General features: G+C 30.7%; 2 protein-coding genes across 4 annotated transcripts; both read left to right on the top strand.

Moving 5' to 3' along the window:
* Positions 1-242: 242 nt before the first annotated feature.
* Positions 243-5,067, top strand: LOC114376052. Its single transcript, XM_028333965.1, has 9 exons — positions 243-406; positions 490-610; positions 1,361-1,463; positions 1,655-1,714; positions 1,860-1,922; positions 2,043-2,240; positions 2,326-2,437; positions 2,518-2,735; positions 4,301-5,067. Exons 2-9 carry the CDS (start codon positions 498-500, stop codon positions 4,388-4,390), a joined length of 957 nt encoding a protein of 318 aa, XP_028189766.1. The 5' UTR covers positions 243-406; positions 490-497; the 3' UTR covers positions 4,391-5,067.
* A 3,387-nt stretch (positions 5,068-8,454) lies between these two features.
* On the top strand, positions 8,455-15,560 carry LOC114377390 (ABC transporter G family member 15-like). Of its 3 annotated transcripts, XM_028335871.1 has the most exons (10): positions 8,455-8,472; positions 8,724-9,045; positions 11,217-11,302; positions 12,048-12,521; positions 12,692-12,814; positions 13,092-13,223; positions 13,375-13,659; positions 13,838-14,110; positions 14,188-14,295; positions 14,832-15,417. In XM_028335871.1, exons 2-10 carry the CDS (start codon positions 8,784-8,786, stop codon positions 15,186-15,188), a joined length of 2,100 nt encoding a protein of 699 aa, XP_028191672.1. In that variant the 5' UTR covers positions 8,455-8,472; positions 8,724-8,783; the 3' UTR covers positions 15,189-15,417. The 3 variants fall into 3 exon arrangements, with proteins under 3 accessions (XP_028191672.1, XP_028191671.1, XP_028191673.1); XM_028335870.1 differs by lacking the exon at positions 8,455-8,472 and having other exon boundaries at positions 8,530-9,045; positions 14,832-15,560; XM_028335872.1 differs by lacking the exon at positions 8,455-8,472 and having other exon boundaries at positions 8,532-9,045; positions 12,048-12,509.
* The last annotated feature ends 5,745 nt before the right edge of the window (positions 15,561-21,305 follow it).

Here is a 21,305-nt window from a genome sequence, read left to right as displayed (position 1 = left end):
AATTTTAAGCTAATTGATTAACGCACCTGGAGATAAAAATTAAATGTATTTTCTGAAATGCTTCAAATTATATGAAATAAATTATTATAATACTGTAAATTATTTATTTTTCAATACAATTTTTCTATCCTTGTTTCTTATTTTTAAATCATTTGTCATTTTTAAATTGTTTTTTATTATTAAAAAAAATCGAGCATATATGCATTTAATCATTAATCATAGATCTTAATCGAGAGCGAGGCATGTAGAAAGAGTGGTGTCCATTGCAATTTTTCTAATAAAAACAAGAAAAATAATAATAGCAAAATAGACACCATTAGGTTTTCATTCTCTTTCTCTCTCTCTCTGATTCGATCGATTTCGATTGTTGAATTCATCCCATCGTGGAGCCTTCAAATTTGTAGTTGTACGTTGTTTGTGCTCGATCTGAAGCTGATCGATCAAAAATATCACGCGATCTAACTTCGAATTGTTGTTTTGTGAGTGCAGGAACAACGATGGTGCTGCCGCTATTTGCTGCTTTCATTCTCTTTTTTGCTTTTATTCCGAATGGATTGTTAGCAGTTCCTTCCACCGTCCCCGCATTCCTTTGGTCATCACATTATGAACTGTAATTTCTGATTCTCTAACTCTTTGTTTTGTTCGTGTTTGTGTAAATTGACAATTTCTAGTTCATTATGCAATTAATCACTACTTGCAATGTTCCACGTTGTTAGTGTTTGATTCGTATGGATGTAGCTAATAGCAAACAACTTAGATTTAATTGAGTTATTGCCGAGCTTATAATCGCCTTTTCTGATTAGGACAGGATAGGGCTAATCTGGAAGTTAAAGGAATGGTGAATTTGGATTTTGTAGTTGGAAGGAGCAGGGGTTTGGGTTTTCTAAGGTTGTAATGTAGTGTTGGGGATATTAAAAGTAGTGTGTCTGGCTTATAGAAACCACACGAGAAAAAGGTTTCTAAACGGAAGAAAATCAAGGGAGGAGGATTTGAAGTAGAGAAAACCCCACACTTCATTTTGAGGTTTCCATTGGCATTATGCCCACTTTTTGATTCATAAGCGGGAGATAGATTTTCTGAATTACTCAAGAAAACTGCAGATATGATGGACTTTAAGGCTTCAAATTTGTGGTTTTTAAGGTTTAGTTTGGAGTGAAAAAATGAAAGCAATGGATAAATGGAAAACATGAACAGAGTTTTTATTGGCAACTCACAACATCCTTAAATTGCCAGATACTTGATGTGATTTATTCTATGTAAGAATGGGTTTGTGTATTGTTGTCGAATATTCCCTTCATGTGTTTACATTATGTACTTCAGAAAATCAGAAAACCATTTATATTTTACTGGACTATTACAGGGCCTCTGAAAATGGATTGAAGGAATCTGTAAATTACCAAGTCATTTCTCCAAAAGATCTAGCAAAATCTGTTTTTTCTGAAGCAGGCTGGTCAAATTTTCTGGTATATTACACTATTTTTCATGACTGGTTTCCCACTATGTACTTTGTAGTTCTCTCTCCCCCCTCAACCTTTATGGAGAAGGGGATTTTTTTTTTCTCTTTTTATTTATGCTAGTTTTGCTTCAATTTTGTTCACTTTATTTCTATCATTGTTGTTGCTTAGTGTTTTTAATTTTTGTTTATTTTGGATAGTGCAAAGGAAAGAAACTTCATGAGCCTCTGGATCTGGCACTCTTATTTGTTGGTAGAGAGGTAACATTTTCCAAGCATCTAAATAGATAGTTCATGTTGCCACTTTTGTATTTATTTTTTGTTTACTTTATATTAGATTCCTGTCAACTAGTGAAGTGACATTGGTTGTCGGTTGAGTAAATTATGTTACATTTTTCTTTTGCAGTTACAATCTTCAGATTTAAACATGAACAAACATGCAGACTCAGCTCTTTTGGACCTGCTCAAGGTGAGTGAATTGTGACATGCAGTCTGTCAACTTTCCATGTTGAGTAACTGTGATTTAAGATTTCTTAAGGAATTACATTTTTTATTTTTCACTGTGATACTGTTCCATTGTCATGAACAGATCTCTTTCGCCAGATCCAACACTTCTGTGGCATTTCCCTATGTTTCTACATCAGAGGATGTGCTTTTGGAAAACTCATTGATTTCAGGATTTGCTGAAGCCTGTGGAGATATGGGAATTGGCAATGTTGCTTTCCATGGATCTTGCTCCATGGATGGGGCAAATCATGAAGAAATCACAACTTTGCACTCAGTTCAAGTAATCAACAAATTAATTGACATGGTCTACTATGGAATTTTGGGTCCTGTATGGTGACCTGATGCTCTTTATTTACCATTGACAGGACTATTTGATCAAGAGGATGGAAGAGAGTCACAGAGGGAAAACAGATTTGGTTGTGTTCTGCAATGAAGGCTCTCAAGCTGTTAAAAATGTAGACAAGACACAATCTGAAGGTACATATACTTTTATGTATGGGATTTGCTAGATATGATTTACCACATGCTAAATGCTTGTGTTTGCTGTGTATTTGTAGGGGAAGTTTTATCCAATCTTATCAGTTCTGTGGAGGAATCTGGTGCAAAATATGCCGTTCTTTATGTGTCGGATCCCTCCAGGTCAATCCAGTATCCTTCTTACAGGGATCTGCAAAGATTTCTAGCAGAAAGTACAGCCGGGAATGAATCAACCAATTCCACAATTTGTGATGAAGTCTGCCAGCTTAAATCATCTCTTCTAGAGGGAATTTTAGTGGTAAGTTTCCTTGTCCATTTTTACAAGTGCAGTAGCTCAATGATCTGGGAGTTGTCTTGTTTTTTTAACTCCATTTTTTTTCTTTTCCTTGATGAGTAAATTCTATGGTGCCACAACCATACTCTTGTTGGGCCTGCTTGGGTAGATTGTTGTCTGTTTCTAACTAACTACTCCAGTTTTAACAATGCAAGTATGATAAAATCATTACGTTCAGTTCCACATCCTGTAATGTTCTCGATTTAGGAGGTCTTAGTCATTCTTTTTCATTTGCTCCCCTAAAAGCTATGCAATTGGTTAAATTTGGTTTTTGTTAAAAAAAAATAGCCAGTGTTATGTGGCAACATTCCTTGTAGAACTGTCCTTCAATCTAAGATGTAAAAACGTGGTAAATAATACTATAGTATTCTTAACCAATGCACATTTTGAGAACTCTTAAAATACCAAGGAATCATCTAAGAATCCTCTTTGGGTCTCGGCCCTATGAATTTAGATTAAGTACTACAATTCAAATGTCCCAAAAAGACTATAAGAGAGGTTATAAAAAAGGATCTCGAAATTAATGGTTTGGATAGAAGTATGGTACTTGATAGAACATTATGGCGGAAGTTGATCCATGTAGCCGACCCCACCTAGTGGGATAAGGCGTTGTTGTTGTTGTTGTTGTTGTTGTTGTACTACAATTCAAATGTCCTATAAAAGATAACTCCTAGTTTGTAGGGATAAGAGATGAGGAGATTATCTATAATAACTAATACCTTCCGTTTATATTTACCATTACAGTTTACTCCTTTATTTCCTGACTTGCTTATACTTCTTCACTTTGTCCTGGGATATTCCAATCTCTTATCTTCACCTGTGTTAGGAATATCCTTTCTAATGCTATGGGTGTCTAGATTTCAGTAGCATAGAGAACAAATTTAAAATTTGGAACTTCAATAGGCCCTAAATTCAGTTTAGCGTGGTAGGAAGTGATTAAAATTTGCTTTTGTTCTTAACTAGAGCATGAAATGTTTGTCGTTTATTCCTATCTACCCGGTTTGCTGTTTTCATAAATGTATGGCCTATTATTTATCAGGTTCGTTAGTTTTGTTATTTTGCTTTTCTTTCCCTGATAACGGATTTTATCATGAACCTGTGCTATATGTAACCAAGTAACCTGCAATATGTAGGCAGCCAGGCAGGCCAATACAAGGGAGTGTAATAGGTGTTAAGTCTGAGATGATGTAATCTTGATTCTTGATCATTAGTTTTTCATGGATGGTTAAGATTGAGCTTATTTAATTTTAATCTTAACTATCTACATACCATAATATTGTCAAATTAGCTCCTTTCACCTTTTATGCTTTCACTTGATATGCCCCGAGACAGCGATAATGACTTTTCATCGTTATTTGTCTGTGCATCTGATATTTGACTGAGTGGGTCATTTAGAGTAGGTGGCTGTGGCTGTCTTGTGTGATTTCTCTTCATGTTTGACTACCGTCTGCTGAGGGTTTGCGGAAATACTGCAACATGACTATGACATTTATGGTGTTCTGATAATATTGCTTTATGTGTTAATCCAGGGTATAGTTTTGCTAATAATTTTGATATCGGGCCTTTGCTGCATGATGGGAATTGACACCCCAACAAGATTTGAGACGCCACAAGAGTAATGATCCGTTTGCTGAAGCTAATAATTGTTATGATGCTCGGCCTACTGGATTAAAATATTACTGCTATATTATTTGCGAATTTTACGGGAGGCTCTGATAAGTGTTCTGTAGTTGATGACTTGTCTCAGGGACTTTTTATATTGAATTTTAAAATAATTTGTATCAGTATATAAAAATAAAACTTCATCCTAGGTTTAATTTTGATCCCGCCACTGTCAGTTGTAAAATTTGAAGAAGAAATTTCAGATTGTGTTGTATTTTTTTAACTGTCTCCAAATTTGCTCCGTTCGATGTGCATAATTGCTGATCGATGCAGTTCCAAGTTTATTTCTGCTGGGTTTTGAATTGAAGTTTGAAGTTGATTTGAAGAATGTTTAGCAATATGGTAAAATTTCGAGTTAAAGTTTGAGATTGAAGTTAAAGATATTAAGAAGTGGAAGTTCTAAAAGTAGACAAGTGTCAATGAAGGATTTCAAGGTAAGGGTTCAAATTGAGAGGAAGTTCATAACAATTACCTTGAGAGAGATTTTGAAATTTGTTTACGTGTTTGTAACTTTGTATAGATCAATCATTATGGTTGGAAATCTGAATAGGATATTTGTATTCTATTTTTTATAGTTGAAACAAATCGAATACTTTGTTATGTTTTATACATAAATAAATGGTTACTGGTTCAACAGGTTGAATAATTAGATTTTGATTCCACGTGTCCTATATTATCATTTAGTATTAAACAATAAAAAATACATAAAAACTTCAAGTAGAAGTACAAATTGAAACCCCATACAATCTCAATTTCTCAACAACTTTTGCGGCCAATAGTTAAAAAAAGGCTATAGTTAGAAGAGTTTTAATGAAATTTATTAGGATGCAAATATTTAAGCTGAAAAAGAAGCTATATAGGTATTTAAAGATGACTTTAATTACATCTTTTAAAATAACTTTTGTAAAAGCTAATAATTTTAAATTATATAATTATTAATACTGGATGGTAGTGTAAAAGATTTTTATGGGGATGGCTTATTGGACTCGGTTATGCTATATTAATTGTAACCTTGTTTCTTTAGCATGTAAATGTAATTGGTTTTGGCATCCATCTATATATAATTTTGCTGATTAAAATTTTTTGTCGGTGAGTTATAATTAAATTGAATTTTCCAACGAAGCAAAAAAAATGTCTTAAAAATGATTAAAATAATCTGCAAAAAAAGAGGATCGTATATAGATTTAATTAAATATCTTTATTTTTTTTGTTTAAGTACTTACAAAATATAAATTTAAATAAGTTTCATAAAATGCTCTTTTAGCATTTATGCTAATTTTTTAATAATTTAAAAGACTACATAATTGATGACCGTGCAAGTAATGATCTGTTAAACTTAAATTTAAAGGCCAACATTTATTGGTTCAAGTGATAAGTCTAAGAAATTTGGTTCTCCTTAAATAAAAACTCAAGTTGGAGCCTTATTGAAGGAGAAATAGGTGTTGAAAGTGCTTTTTGCCTTATTAACCGGATTTATCATACTCAACTCAAAATAATCGTACTTCAATGCAACTATTAATGGTCCAAGACAAAAACCAGTTTAAAATAAAATTAAAAAAACATTAATTTCTCTCAATAAAAATTATAGGACAATTCATAAAAGGAAGATGTAAAAGTTCTATGGAAGTAGGTCTTAACGAACTAACATGTAGGAACTGAAGTAGAAAAAGTTTAGGTGGGAGTACTAATTGGCAAATGAATACCGACACATACCATAAAGTTTTCAAAGGAGTATATTTCATCTATGTGTGGAAGTCTTGCTTCTAAAGTTAAAGGAAAAATATTTTATTGGGGGAGCAATTTCACCCTCGTCCATGCAAGCAGTTCCTTGCCTAGATGGTTACTTTATATCCTTAACTGACATTTAGATCCTCTAATTAATTATAAAAGAATATTTAAAAACAATAAATATACTAGTGATAACCTTTGAAGATATAAATAATGAACACATACATGAGGAAGGATTTAGAGTAATTTTGGTAAAGTTATTATCTTCAATAACATTTTGTATAGATTAAATTTTATTATGAGTTTGTTGCTGTAAAAAATACATAAATTAAAGGATAACACATTATCACATTCATTTGACTTAAGGAGGTTTCGGGTGTGGTTGTAACTTTGTAAGGTACCTACCGATTGCATGGCTGAAGAGTTTTACATAACTCCCTTAAACATTGTGTAAATCTTGGAAAAATTGTCCTGTATGGAGGCGCGGTTATATCACACATTCGTACTTCAAATATTTTTAAGAGTAAATAGTTTATGTATAGTATAAATTATATTGTTGCTTCTTGATTTTACATAATGTCGTTATTTTAATTTTTCACTTTATTTTTCATTATTATTCTGCACAAAAAACTAAAATAAAAGATATTTTGCAAAGTCAAAGACTAATATATAACTAATACACATACAATTTGGAAGAGTAAATAGGAATTTATTGGTTTCATTGATTGATATAGTTTCTACTCAATTGAGAAATGAAGTTTGAAGCCATTAATGAATTTATGAGAATATACAAACGATACACTGCATGCAAAAGCTAAAACTTTGTTTTTTTAATTCAGATGTTAACATGAAAAAGAATAATAACTAGTTAATCGAATTATATACATTATAACAAAAGTCATTAACACAAATGGTTCGATATTTAAATTTTTTAATTAAGATTTAAAATTAGATCCTCAACATTATGAAATAACAAATAGAAGTATCATTTCAACCTAAGATACATTGACCTGGTAAGAGAAAATTAGTTAAATATTAAATAAAAATTCATATCCTAATTACACAATTTAGATATAATACATGTCATGATCTAGATATATATTCATGTAAACAATTATAGCATATATATGCTAAAGAATAATGTCCCTGAACCTTTGCATAAGTGACATCAATTTTTATTTATTTTTTATTTTTGAGATAGCCTAATCTTGAAATGGAATTCGATTCAGGTTGCTTTGCGCCATTGCCTCTTAACGTAACATTTTGCTCCAAGTACGAAGTCATAAATCACCGCTAAAAGAAACTATATAGATATTTAAAACATAGTAACTGTATACAAATTTGATAAAAAAAAAGTTAGGTTCAATTAAATAATTAATCATTCCAAATATAAATATATGTAATCAATCATAACAAATTATATGAACCTGAGTTTTTACTTGTTATGATATCATATAAAATAGTAGTTCTCATGCTAAAAGATGAAGGATTTTTTAGGGATAGATCCTCTCATATTCTTCTAAAAAAATTCACTCATGTTAGATTTATTTTTGCACGACAAGGAATTATAAGTGAAATTTATGTAATGTATTAATTTCTCTTTTCATAGATTTTCACAAATTTCGATGAAAAACGTATTTAATGTTAATTTATGAAAAGATAATTAAGCACACATTTTTTTTTACTTAATCTTATAAATTTTACTAGAATGGATCCATTATGCAAAAGATCGAGTTAATTATAATTTTTTTTACTGAATAATATACTAGATATCGTTCTATAATATATTTATATTAATCATATAAAAAATATTAATCATCTTAATATTTTTCATGTATTGTCAGGTAAATATTTGTATGTTGTCAATTAGTTAAAATTATTTTATGTACAAATTTTAAAATAATTATTATAAAAAATCACCAATTTTAATGATATTTAATTAAATAAAAATATAAAATATCTTTAATTTGTTAATGAGTTGTAATTAAATATAAATATTAAATAAAAAATAAAATATATTAATATATTAAAAAAATAAAAGAGTCTAAACTCAATTGATTAAATAAGATATATTTTTAACTTATAAATTTCCTATTATTTGTTTGTGATTTTTTCTAATAAAAACAATATTAAAAATATAAAAAAGTCAATACTTTCTCCATTTAATACAGTATGAAGATATTACTCATGGAAATTAAATTTGAGAATTATCCTTTGACAAATTTCCTTATGGAAAATGTAAACACGAAGAAAGCCATATTGAAACTGACACCAGCATTCATAGCTGTGCCATCACAAGCATGGTATACATGTATGCACCTGTAACTCGCATTAATTTCCCTTACTTGCCACCTGTATGCCTCTGATCTGTTCATGCTCCAGCCATTAACTCTTCTCTACCTTCTTTCTCCCTCTCTCTCTCTCTCTAATTCATTTGATGATAGCATTAATAGTTAGTTGTTTGGTATTTGTTGCCAATCACTCTATGTTTCCCTTCTAGCTACTAGTTAGCCTCTATCTATCTATCTATCTATCTTTGTTAAATTTATTTTTTATGTTTAGTTCCATCTTCAGGGTCAAACTTCTCTTCTCTTTAGCTAGCTAGCTGCAGAGATCAACAACATGGAGATAGAATCATCAGCAGCGGCCACCGATAACAACAATTGGGGTGGTCGTGGTGTTGAGAGAGAGATGCCATACAGTGGCTTTGACAGAGGAACCTTCTTGGCTTGGCAAGATCTGAGAGTGGTGATTCCTAACTTTGGAAAGGGACCAACCAAGAGGTTGCTTAATGGACTCAATGGCTATGCTGAGCCTGGTAGAATCATGGCTATTATGGGTCCTTCTGGCTCTGGAAAATCCACCCTTCTTGATTCACTTGCAGGTACTTAATTATCTATCTCATCTCCTCTTAATTTGTAGTATATGTGTGTTACACCTTTCATTCTTGTGCTAACATGATAAGGTTCATGAACATGATTCACCTACTTAAAAAGCGAAGTTGTCATTTTTATTGGGAAAAGCTCAACCTTTAATGATTATTGTCTTCTCACTTCTAGAGGTGGACAAATTCTTTTAATCAATTGGGATTTGAATCTTTCCTTATAGAGATTCATCTATCTTTGGGGTTGGTTGATTAAAACTTTGAATTTTTAAGTGTGTTGAATATACTAAATTGATCTTTGTTTGTTTTCTATTATTATTCCAACTCAAATCTAGTGACACTAAAGAAGGGCCCTTGTTTTAATGGTTTGGTACGTGGTGGGGTATGCATATGATGTTATCCCCAACTACCACGCATAACAAGAATAAGTAGACCATCCAAGTTCCCGGGACACAATCTCAACTATATTGCTGCTGTTTCAAATAATTACAAAGAAAAGAGAAACTCTTATGTTTTGCCTCTTTTTTAAGTTATTTTAATGTGTTGGATTTTGCTTTATTTTATTTTCCCTCTTCATGTTTTGTTTTTTTTTTTTTTTTGGTTTTTAATGTGCACTGGATTTTGCACTTTTTGCTATTGGCTTTAATCATAGCAGCGTCGTGGTGGTTATTATTTAATTCTCCATTCATTTACTTTCGAAATTTCTGATAGTTGACATTGAAAAGGACAAGTTGATCGTTCTCTTTAGACTTTAGTAGCCAGAGGCGTCTTCAATTTTGGTAGTTGGAACGAAGAGATTGGAATTACATGCATGTTGAAGTGTATAACTATAACTATAACCTATCTCACGGATTTTGAAAGGTCTTTTTTAAATATAGGATCTGATTAATAAGTGTTCTTTAAGATATCTATTAAGAAATTAAAATAAAAAATATTTATTATGCAAATTATAAAAAAACATAAAAAATATCATAAAAACACAATTTTTTACCGTTTAATAAAAATATTTTTATTTTATATAAGTTTTTTAACTGATGCTCTTGGCATTTGCCCTTAAATATACGACCCTAAATATATTTCCCAAACATGAAAACTGTGACTATAATGCATAATGATTTTTTCACTATAAGTAGATGATTATTCATTATACCATTACCAATTACTACCAACTTCCAGAGCATGGATAAAAGGCAATTTAAGCCATGTTGGGACCATAGAGTAGTAGGTTTGCTGCGCATTGCAGGCTTTTGTGTTGTCATTTTCATAGCATTGTAATGGGATTGGGCCTCGATCAGTTTCGTCTCTGCACTTGTATCTAACATTCGCCTATCACAAATTAATTGAATGATGTATGATTTTTATATCAATTCATGTTCAATGATCTCATAAAATTTTAACCATAATAGCACGAACACTAGAAATTAATTAGCATGTCGCCTTTCAATTCGCAATTGCTCATAGGGTGTTTAGTTTGGTTTGATCATTTTAAGTTCATATATTTTAGTTAGTAAATATAAAGATATTATTTTTATTATTTCTTTCAAAATAGTATTTATGTAGTTATCGATAAAAAAAAGTATACAAAATAAAACCAAACACCCTCTAATTAAATTTATGTGAATAAGAAGTGTTATATTTATGTGAATAGTGTATGAACAAATTAAAAGCAAACTTCATAATCATCTTTGCCAATCGGACGATTGGTTTATACATAAAAAATAAAAATAAAAACAAGAAGAAAAAAAATGCTGTGCAATAGTTCTTGTATATCCCTTTTCCTCAAAAATTAAAATTAGTGTTGTTGAACATCATGAAGTCTTCGATCAGCTTCATCAGTTCCAGACTACGCAGGAGTTAAATTATTTCCGAAAATGCTAACGGTGTCCAAATATTAGTTAAAGAAGTAAAAGATGAAATGTTTTTATTGATATGTATAAAAATGCACTCTTTTATGATTTTTAAATGTACTCCCACATAATTTTTAATAAAGTCTTTTTTTCCACTAAATCTGTGCAGTAGTTAACAAGACCCAATTATTTCTGGACACAGTTAATCAGAGGACAATTGTCCGTTAAAGGAAACAGCTGATGAATTTTAAATTATTTCTTTCGGTTAAAGAAGGTTGTAGTTGTATCTATATGATTTTACATTCCTTCTTAATATTGTCGCAGGTAGACTCTCAAAAAATGTGGTCATGACAGGAAATGTTCTTCTCAATGGGAAGAAAAAAGGCATAGGAGCCGGCTACGGTGTTGTTGTGAGTAAAGTAACATGCACATTTTCAATATATAATATGTGGATCGATTAATATAGGGGAATCCTGATTTTTCTCTAAAAATTACGAGAAATATATCATTAATTATTGATTTAAGTTTAGGAATAATTAATTATCCAACTTGTCATCAATGTTTGAAAAGTGGTTATGGCTTCATCATTAATTAGTTGATTTTATTAGTGTTTTTAATCCAATTGTAAGTTTTTGAATTTTAGCAAATATAGCTTTCTCAGTTGTTGAGTCTTACAGGGTAGAGGAGGTCCCATCTTAATTGGACCAAATCATGTTAGAGGATGTAATGCTTCTAAGTTCTTTTGAATAAAATCCCAGTATATTACCATTAAAAAATAGTTACTAAGGTTCCCTTCAGAGACATCCGATAATTTTAGTTATTAAGAAGGATGTCATTGATAAATAATATCAGTATTATATAATATCATTTTAAATTAAATTTTTAACCAAATCAAATTGATGTCATGCATATAAAGTTTTTGTAACACATATTGTTGCTTGTGGATGCGTGTAGATATATAGTTAGTGGAAAATATTATCTTTTAATAGAATATAGTATTTCGAAAGAAATACTCTTGAATCAATGAATTTCATTTAGCCTTTGAGAATGTTTTCCTAAAAGTGACTTTGTAATAACTTATTCTAGCAGAAAGATATTATTTTAATTCTGCATGGACAATTGCATCTCTAAGAGGCGTTCTTGTTAATTTATCAGGCATACGTAACTCAAGAAGATGTGCTGCTTGGAACACTTACTGTGAAGGAGACCATATCCTACTCAGCCCATCTACGTCTTCCAACATCAATGAGCAAAGAAGAAGTTAACAGCATCATTGATGGAACAATCATAGAAATGGGTCTTCAAGACTGTGCTGATAGGTTAATTGGTAACTGGCACTTGAGAGGGATAAGTGGAGGGGAGAAGAAGAGACTTAGCATTGCACTTGAGATTCTTACAAGGCCTCGCTTACTGTTCCTTGATGAACCAACCAGTGGACTTGATAGTGCCTCTGCATTTTTTGTTGTTCAAACTCTTAGAAATGTTGCTCGTGATGGAAGGACTGTCATCTCTTCCATTCATCAACCAAGCAGTGAAGTCTTTGCACTCTTTGATGACCTCTTCTTACTATCTGGGGGCGAAACAGTTTATTTTGGAGAAGCAAAATCGGCAATTGAGGTATATAAAGTGGTAATTTTAACTTGTGATCCCCTCCTTGAATGATTATGATTAATAAATTACATGTTCGATGTAAGCACCAAAATATGGTCACGTTAGGTCTCTCTATTTAGTTAGTTTAATTCAATGTTTTGTGGTTAGAAACTCTGTTTCAATGCCTAAGTTTTTCAATTTTTTTACAGTTTTTTGCTGAAGCTGGTTTCCCTTGTCCACGTAAAAGAAATCCTTCTGATCACTTCCTACGATGTATCAATTCTGATTTCGACATTGTAACAGCTACACTGAAGGGATCTCAAAGAATTCATGTATGTTTTAGATAATAAATAATATTCTAACAACATGCTTTGTGGTTTATTATGTGAGTACTTATACCCCCCTCCCCCCTTAATAAACTCTTTCTTGTGTTTGATGTATGATACAGATTTAATACTGTTTGCCTCTCAATTTAAAGAATGAAACTATAGATGTTGATAACTAGTTGTCTAGTTGAACTTCACTTTTCCGGGTCCAATTTGGTTTTTAATTAATGTCTATACTAATTCGTGGAGTTGTTCTTTCTCTTTTTTTTTTTTTCCTTATTAGGATGTTCCAAATTCAGCAGATCCTTTCATGAATTTGGCTACAGCAGAGATTAAGGCAACACTAGTTGAGAAATATAGGCGTTCAACATATGCCAGAAGGGCAAAAAACAGAATTCAAGAACTGTCTACCGATGTATGCATTTCCCTACTTAGCTCTACACCTAATTAATTCAACTGATACAATGCTGAACTGAAATCCATTTCAGCACAATAACATTTGATAACTGATAGCATAATCATAAAATATTAATTATGTTGATGGTTAATTGATGTGTTACATGCAGGAAGGGCTTCAACCTCCAACACAACATGGAAGTCAAGCTAGTTGGTGGAAGCAACTATTAACGTTGACAAAGAGATCATTTGTGAACATGTGTAGAGATGTGGGTTACTACTGGTTGAGGATCATAATTTACATCATTGTATCCATATGTGTGGGAACCGTTTATTTTGATGTTGGCTATAGCTACACTTCCATCCTGGCCCGTGGTGCCTGCGGTGCATTTATATCAGGATTTATGACATTCATGTCAATTGGTGGCTTTCCATCATTTATTGAAGAAATGAAGGTACTACTATACTGCTACTATTATATACAGACTTTGATTTGGGAAATGTGACAAGTTAATTAATCTAAGCTGCTAATGTTTTCACTATTAATCTCCTTTGATTAATTTGTATATTGTGTTTATGCTCAATACATGTTTAACACTTAGGCTTATTTAATTTGTTGACATGATGAAACAGGTATTTTATCGAGAAAGGCTAAATGGATACTATGGAGTAGCAGCATATATTTTAGCCAACTTCCTTTCTTCATTCCCATTCTTGGTTGCAATTGCTCTGACATCTAGCACCATTACGTATAACATGGTGAAATTCAGGCCAGGAATCAGTCACTTTGTGTTTTTCTTTCTCAACATCTACAGCTGCATCTCGGTAATAGAGAGCCTCATGATGGTTGTAGCTTCACTTGTTCCAAATTTCCTCATGGGAATAATTACAGGGGCTGGAATAATAGTAAGAACAATTACAATTTAGGCCTTTAATTGTACTTGAAAAATTACCCACATATATTAATTTTGTATTATTGGCAGGGAATCATGATGATGACCTCCGGATTCTTCAGGTTGCTCTCTGATCTTCCAAAGCCGGTTTGGCGCTACCCAATTTCATATATCAGTTATGGTTCTTGGGCAATCCAGGTAATTAATTAATTTGGCAAATCTATTTTTTTTAGCTATTTTTTCATGAATATTTTTTAGCTAATTAATCATACATGCATTTTCTACTTGATGTTAGTGTAATGTTTTTAAACATACAAAAAGTGTTAGGGTAATACTTTCAAATTTAAAAAGGGATGTTAGTGTAGAAAAATAAAAAAAAATTACATGTAATTTGCTCTAATGGTGTTATTGTAATTTGCTCATATTTTTAAAATCAATTTTTATTAACATTTATATTTAAGTAAAATTTATAAACAAAAATAAATAAATAAAAATAGTAGATATTTTCATTATCAACAATGCATATTATTTTATTATATGAAAATAAATTAAAAAATATTGAAATCAAAATCTAATGATCTTTATTGATAGAAAGCTGGGTATCTTTAACTTGATATATGATATTAAGATTTAACATTTAAAGAAAACAAATTGTGACAAGTTATATAGTACTTGCCAAATGATGCATTATATTGATTTTATGATTTGAAATATATATAATTAATGCATTGCAGGGTTCCTACAAGAATGACTTGCTTGGGCTTGAGTTTGATCCTCTGTTACCTGGTGACCCAAAATTGAGTGGAGAATACGTCATCACACACATGTTAGGCATTGAATTAAACCATTCCAAGTGGTGGGACTTAGCAGCTCTATTTGTGATTCTCATATGTTACAGACTTCTCTTCTTTACTGTTCTCAAGTTCAAGGAGAGAGCATCCCCATTGTTTCAGACACTCTATGCCAAGAGAACCATACAACAGCTTGAAAAAAGACCCTCTTTCAGGAAGATGCCATCTTTCCCTTCACAGAGGCATCAACCCCTCCATTCACTTTCTTCTCAAGATGGTCTTGATTCTCCACTCCACTAAAATCAATAATATCAACCACAAATAAAAAAGTGTTGCACTTGCATGCACCTGGATTTTCGGATTATAACATACAAAATTGTATTTGTTATCTCTTAATTAGCATATGTATAGAGAAAAATGTTTCATAACCGTTTAAGGTACAAACAGACAAATTAATGGGACATTGTCTACGTCCTTCCATTACATTTTTTTTTTCTTTCTTTCAATTAAAATCTCTAAATTGGGATAATTACCTTGTACAAATGCAGGTATCTCTAGCTCATGGTCCTTGGCCTAGTAAACAATATTTCAGGTTGAAACTTTGGATAGATGCATGAATACCTGCATGAACAAAAAAGTCCAGATATCTAATGATATATTTATTAACTACAAGAAATTTATCGTATAGGCCAGGATGCCTGAATATACTTTATAATCTTTTCTTCGAAAAGTGGGTGTGTATTTTTTTTTTTAATATAATGCGAAGTATATATGCTCTCATAAATTAATTCAACCCGATAATTGTTATCATTTATCAGAAAAATGACAAAACAACATATCTTTACTGTTTGCAGAACTTGTACATCTTGTACTTTTTCTGCCTTTTTTTTATCTCAATAAATCTTTACTTATCAAAAACAAGAAGAAAAAAAAGAAAGAAAAATGACAAACCAACAAACAAGCAGGTAATCACAAATAAATGAGAACAAAATTCACACAATTTGGTAATCAAAAGTATCTTAATAAAATTTTAAATTATGTTATTAAGTTTGACCAATTTAATTACAGATTAAAAATTCGCCACTGCAATTTCTTATGAGCCGTGGGACAAAAAAAGTGACCCATGAGTTTTTTTTTCTTTTTTTAAATTTACTTTACGACTACATTAATAATATAATAATTTACATAAAAATAATATTTTATATAAAATTATCATCATACTCCTTTGTTAAATTGATATTTAATATATTTATTCAACCCTTAAATTTAATGCAAATATAAAAAGTATGTATCATTGGTTTTAGTACGAAGATCTAGTTTAACACAAAAAGCTAATTTAAAAATATCCAAAATAATTAAAATTAATAATCATACTAAAAAAAAGGTTAAATTAGTGGATTGGTTCAATCCACTGTGAGCTTATAACTCAAATGGATTAGTTAATTTTTAGGGTAGGCCTAATTAAAATTCGGCTTGATTTTTGAGAACTCAACTTGCATAATATATATCAGGCTATTTAAGAAAAACCTTCAGCTCATTTTGACAAATTTAAAGTGTAAAAGGGAATGTCTTGGACACAACAAATTAATTAGTAGCAATTCTCAAGCATTCACAAGAAGATCACTAGCTCTCTCTCATAATTCAACATTTGAAGTAGATCCATTCTAAATTTAACATGGTGGTATTACACCCATTTTGTCTCACGGATTAGTGATCAAAATGAAGACATGTGATGTGAGGAAGATCTAGACAACTGCTTGAGAATCTAAAAAGCTAAGGCAAGAAAAAGTATTGAAAAATGAAAAAATAAGTACAAAAGTTTCTTGCGCGAGGGAGTACTATATATTACATGCACAACAGTTATTAATTTTCTTTTATAACTTAAAAATATATATGTTTTTGATCCCGATAAATTAGTATTTTTTTCCTATAATTTTATTTTTTTAATTTTAATCCCAATAAATTTACATATTTTTAATTTTGATTCTTATAAGATATTTTACTCAAACTTATAAGGACTATATAAATAAAAATATATGAATATTAAATGGACTAAAATTAAAAAAAAAACACACACACACTTACAAACTTACTTAGGAAGACTAAAAATAAATAAAATAACTTACTTGAACCAAAATTAAAAAACATCAACTTACAAAAATTAAAATAAAAATACTGACGTACTTACCTGTACCAAAAATATATTTAAGAGAAAAAATAATAATAAATTCCAACCATTACTCGTCATCTTTGAGCTCCGCATATTGTTCATTTGATTGTGAACCAATTCGAAATTGCAAACACATCCTTATTGTAAATAAATTTGTAAAGCAGCAGCATGTTACGATGTTGTAGATATTCATAAGAAATAGTAGCAACACAGTATAATATGCAATGTATTGGTATGGATATCACTCAGTATATGATAGTATGGAATGAAGAGAAAAGTATATATAGCAGAGAGAGCGAGACAAGAATCTTACCAGAAAAAGGGACTGAGAATTTCTCAAGTACCACCACAACCTCCTCATGTTTTGCACGATCAGTACTTGGCCTCAGTTGTTCCCTTTTGATGCTAGGGAGCATGGATGTTGGATTAGAAGGACCACTCAAATTCTTGGTTGAATAAGCTGCAATTGTTCCATCCACCAGCAACAGCATCATTCATCATTTTTCAGCCCAAAACTCATTCAATCAGAGAAAAGATCAATATTCTATCTAGAGAGAACTGCAGGCTGAAATGAAATGGCCTTCTCAATCTTTGGCTGCCTGCAAATTCAATTACAAACTTCACCACTTGTTTCCTGCATGAGCTATTTAATTTGCCTCATCAATCATGAAAACAGAAATTAATTAATTAAACTCGTCTGTCTGCTGAAACTGAAGGACATTCTTTAAGGTCCTTTAAATTTTCTTCAATTTCGCAACGCCTAAGAAGACAAAAATAAAATAAAAATTATATAGAGATAAAAGAGAGGACAACTTCACTCATTAATTTGTTGCAGCAAACAGTAGTACTACATGTTATTAGTTCCCGCAAATCATTACACCACGTGACACAACACCCAACTCATCATCCTCATCCACCTTCACATTTCCAAACCTTCTAGCAAGCTAACGGATTCATCAAATTACGTACATTTTCTGTACAAAAATCCAGAGTTACAAGCAGAAGAATTAGACACGATGAATATAATACCTGGATTAATTAATTGGCTTAAATTGAAGAGATTATATATAAAACTTTAATTGATTCCACCAGCTGGTCTACAGGAACTTTTTTTTGACTGAGGTCTACAAGAACTTTTATTTTTCTTCTTGCAAATTCATTTTCCTAATCTTAGTTTTATAAATTGGTATTTTTTTATTTTAGTTGTAAAAAAATTCATTTTTAGTTCTTATAAATTTATTTTTTTAAGTTTATTCCCTTTAGTATTTTAATTTTTTATTTATAACCCTATAAACTTGCACTTACAGAAATTAAAATTAAAAAAACACAAACTAATATAAAATAAAAATAAACAAAATACGACACCAAAATTAAAAAGATACAAACCCACTACAACTAAAAATGAACAAAATAAATTTACAATGACCAAAATTAAAAAAAAAATTACAATAATCGAAAACATATTTAAGTGATAAAAAAATAAAAACTGGGCCTACATAGACAGGCAGACTGTTTAATTATTTAACATTATCTAACTGTTAATATTGATTATTAAGTCATTTAAAAATAGTAAATAAAGGTGCTCCACCTTGCACCATTTACCATTGTACTTGTACCTCACGCTAGACCTCGCTCCACCTCTTTACATATTCAAAGTCATGTAATGATGGATGAAAGTGGGGTTTTCTTCGCAGACGTACGTACTACATTATATTAATGATCATGTGATGTGGATATGTATGTATATATGTTACACAACATTTGTAAAAGACTGTTCTGTCGACCCACGTATGGAATTTGTGATCGTTAATAGCACTATATTGTGGCCCTCTAGAAATACAAAGGGGTGATATATATATATATAACATGAAGATTTTGTTTCAAGAAAAATCATCACCCATAGACATTTGGGTGTTAGAATGTGAGAAAGAGAAAAAATTATACGTATAATACGGAATATGACATGATTCATGAATGGAAGAGAAAGATATTAAGATGAAAAAATATTGTTAATAGAGTGTATGATATGCGGTTCACACATCAGTACTCTTGTTTCAATTTTTTAGTTCTCGTTTCCTCTGTTTTGAGAGTTACGCCTTGATATTATCACGTCTTAAATTTACACCATGTGAGGAATGCAAAAGAAGTATACATAGGGCTAGATAAAACATCAAGGGTCAGTCCCTAAGCTAGGTTGATCAATTTGAGAATTGAGAATACGCACGAGTAGAGAAGAGAGAAATAGGATGGATACAAATTATTAAAAATAATAAGTAAAAATAAGTGAGAAATAAAGTAAAAATTAAAAATATTTAATTAAATAAAAACAGAAAAGAGATTAATAAAGAATTAAACATAAATAAAAGATAATACAGTCCGAGTTTTACCAATTTTAAATTTAATTCTTATCTAAATCTTTTCTTCCAAATTTCTTACCTAACAAACAGAAGCTGAAAGATAAAGCATAAATTTATGTCAATGCAATACTCATCATGCCCCTTGTCTAGTTCTCTGGTGTTGGGGTAATGAGTCTGCAGTTGTAAAGGCTGAGACTATTTCTGGTGTAACATGGCTGCAGGTTCGGTTGCACACTGTTCTGATTTGAATCTACGTGCCGCCAAAGTTGCTCCAACGGCCACCATAAGTTTAGCTCATTATTAATTCTTCTATTTGAATAATTAATTTCATTACTAAAAGATCACTACAATCGAAAAAAATTAAAATTAGGTCTGAAAAAATTGTATGTAATTAAAAAAAAAAAAAACATCACTAAATTTTTTGTAATGAAAAACAAAAGGAAGATATAATAAGTCATTTGGGCAAATGAAATGACATGACATGAGGATACATTTATATTTAGTTGAAGCAGTGAATTACAGCCAATTTTTTACTACCAAACATGCATCAGTCAACAACTTATAACGAAGAGGATCATCCCAAATAAGTATAATAGGAATATGCGTCAAAAGGATAATCTTAAAATAATTATTGAGAACGAATCAATTAAATAAAGGATTCTATTAAATACTACCAAATATGCATTATTATATACGATGTTATGGTATTTTGAAGCGGTTCATGTGATCAGGCTTTAATTCTTTTTTGGGGGGAAAAGTGGGGGGTGGAGAAAAAGAACAGCTAGCTAGATGTATACCTTAAACAGAATTTGAACAAAAAATTAATTTTGCAAATCCTTAAATAACATGTAGAGGTATTTAAGCATGATAAAGATGCATGTAAGACCAACCTAAAGTTTTTTTTTTTTGTCAAACATGATCAGCTGATGACATGAACATGAAAATGGCTTTGGAACAAGAAAAAATTGGATTGGTATGCCCTCAGGATTCAATTGGCCAGTTGGAGTTTGGTACCACATGCCAAAGCAATAGTAAATACCATGCCCTCTTAAGGTATTCATATAGCAGCCTAGGAAAAAGTAAAATTACCAATATATATGTGTTTCCTTAATTATAAATTACGAGCATTATTTTGCCTGCAGAGTGAAAGCAAGACATTGAAGGATGTGAGAGCTTGCGTACGTACAGGTGGAAGCTAAAGATCAAATAGTGTCAGATGCATGTGGAACACTGGGATAGTGTGTACACTGTGTAGAAGCAGCATACGTACAAAATTATTCAATGCTCAAATTAACTTCAAAGTCTGTTCACGTTCAATTCGGCAGTTCCCCACACCAGCTTCATAATGGAATTTATTATGAGCAGGTTAGATGGTTTGGTGAGAGTACGTAGTTACTGACCCGTCATCAATCAATTTGAATGTTCTCATTATAGCAATAATACCTAGTTTAGTCTATCAAGTGTAGCAAAGCAGCAATGAGTGCATAGAATATATGTTTACTTTTTTATAGTTAAAATTTAAAATTAATTAATAAATAATTTTAATATATAAAATATATTTTAATTTTATAATAAATAATTTAACTTATGATATAAGATTATTTTTATTTATTTAGAATTTTTAAAAGATATATTGAAATTCAATTTAGATATATAAAGACAAAATAAGATAATATATTATTATTTTCATTCTAAAATAATTATCATATTTGAGTAAAAAATTCTCTTAAAATAAATATTACATTTTAACGTAGGTATGTAACGATAATTATTTTTTTCACCAATACGTATACTTAATAAATGTTATTTTTATTTTTAATCTAATATTAATAATACTATTCTCTTTCAGCTGGTACAATAAGATTAGTTAAATTTGTAAAACTATTAATC

This window comes from Glycine soja, chromosome 11, assembly GCF_004193775.1.
Source record: "Glycine soja cultivar W05 chromosome 11, ASM419377v2, whole genome shotgun sequence".
NCBI classification, from domain to species: domain Eukaryota; kingdom Viridiplantae; phylum Streptophyta; class Magnoliopsida; order Fabales; family Fabaceae; genus Glycine; species Glycine soja.
This window is presented reverse-complemented; position numbering and strand designations above follow the sequence as displayed.

Bases quoted from the DNA above. Each gene is read 5' to 3' on its own strand.
- LOC114376052 (XM_028333965.1), top strand. From the start codon at position 498: ATGGTGCTGCCGCTATTTGCTGCTTTCATTCTCTTTTTTGCTTTTATT. The intron at 611-1,360 runs GTAATTTCTGAT...GGACTATTACAG, and splicing joins TGGTCATCACATTATGAACT to GGCCTCTGAAAATGGATTGA. The intron at 2,241-2,325 runs GTAATCAACAAA...TACCATTGACAG, and splicing joins CAACTTTGCACTCAGTTCAA to GACTATTTGATCAAGAGGAT.
- LOC114377390 (XM_028335870.1), top strand. From the start codon at position 8,784: ATGGAGATAGAATCATCAGCAGCGGCCACCGATAACAACAATTGGGGT. The intron at 9,046-11,216 runs GTACTTAATTAT...ATATTGTCGCAG, and splicing joins CCTTCTTGATTCACTTGCAG to GTAGACTCTCAAAAAATGTG. The intron at 14,111-14,187 runs GTAAGAACAATT...TATTATTGGCAG, and splicing joins TTACAGGGGCTGGAATAATA to GGAATCATGATGATGACCTC.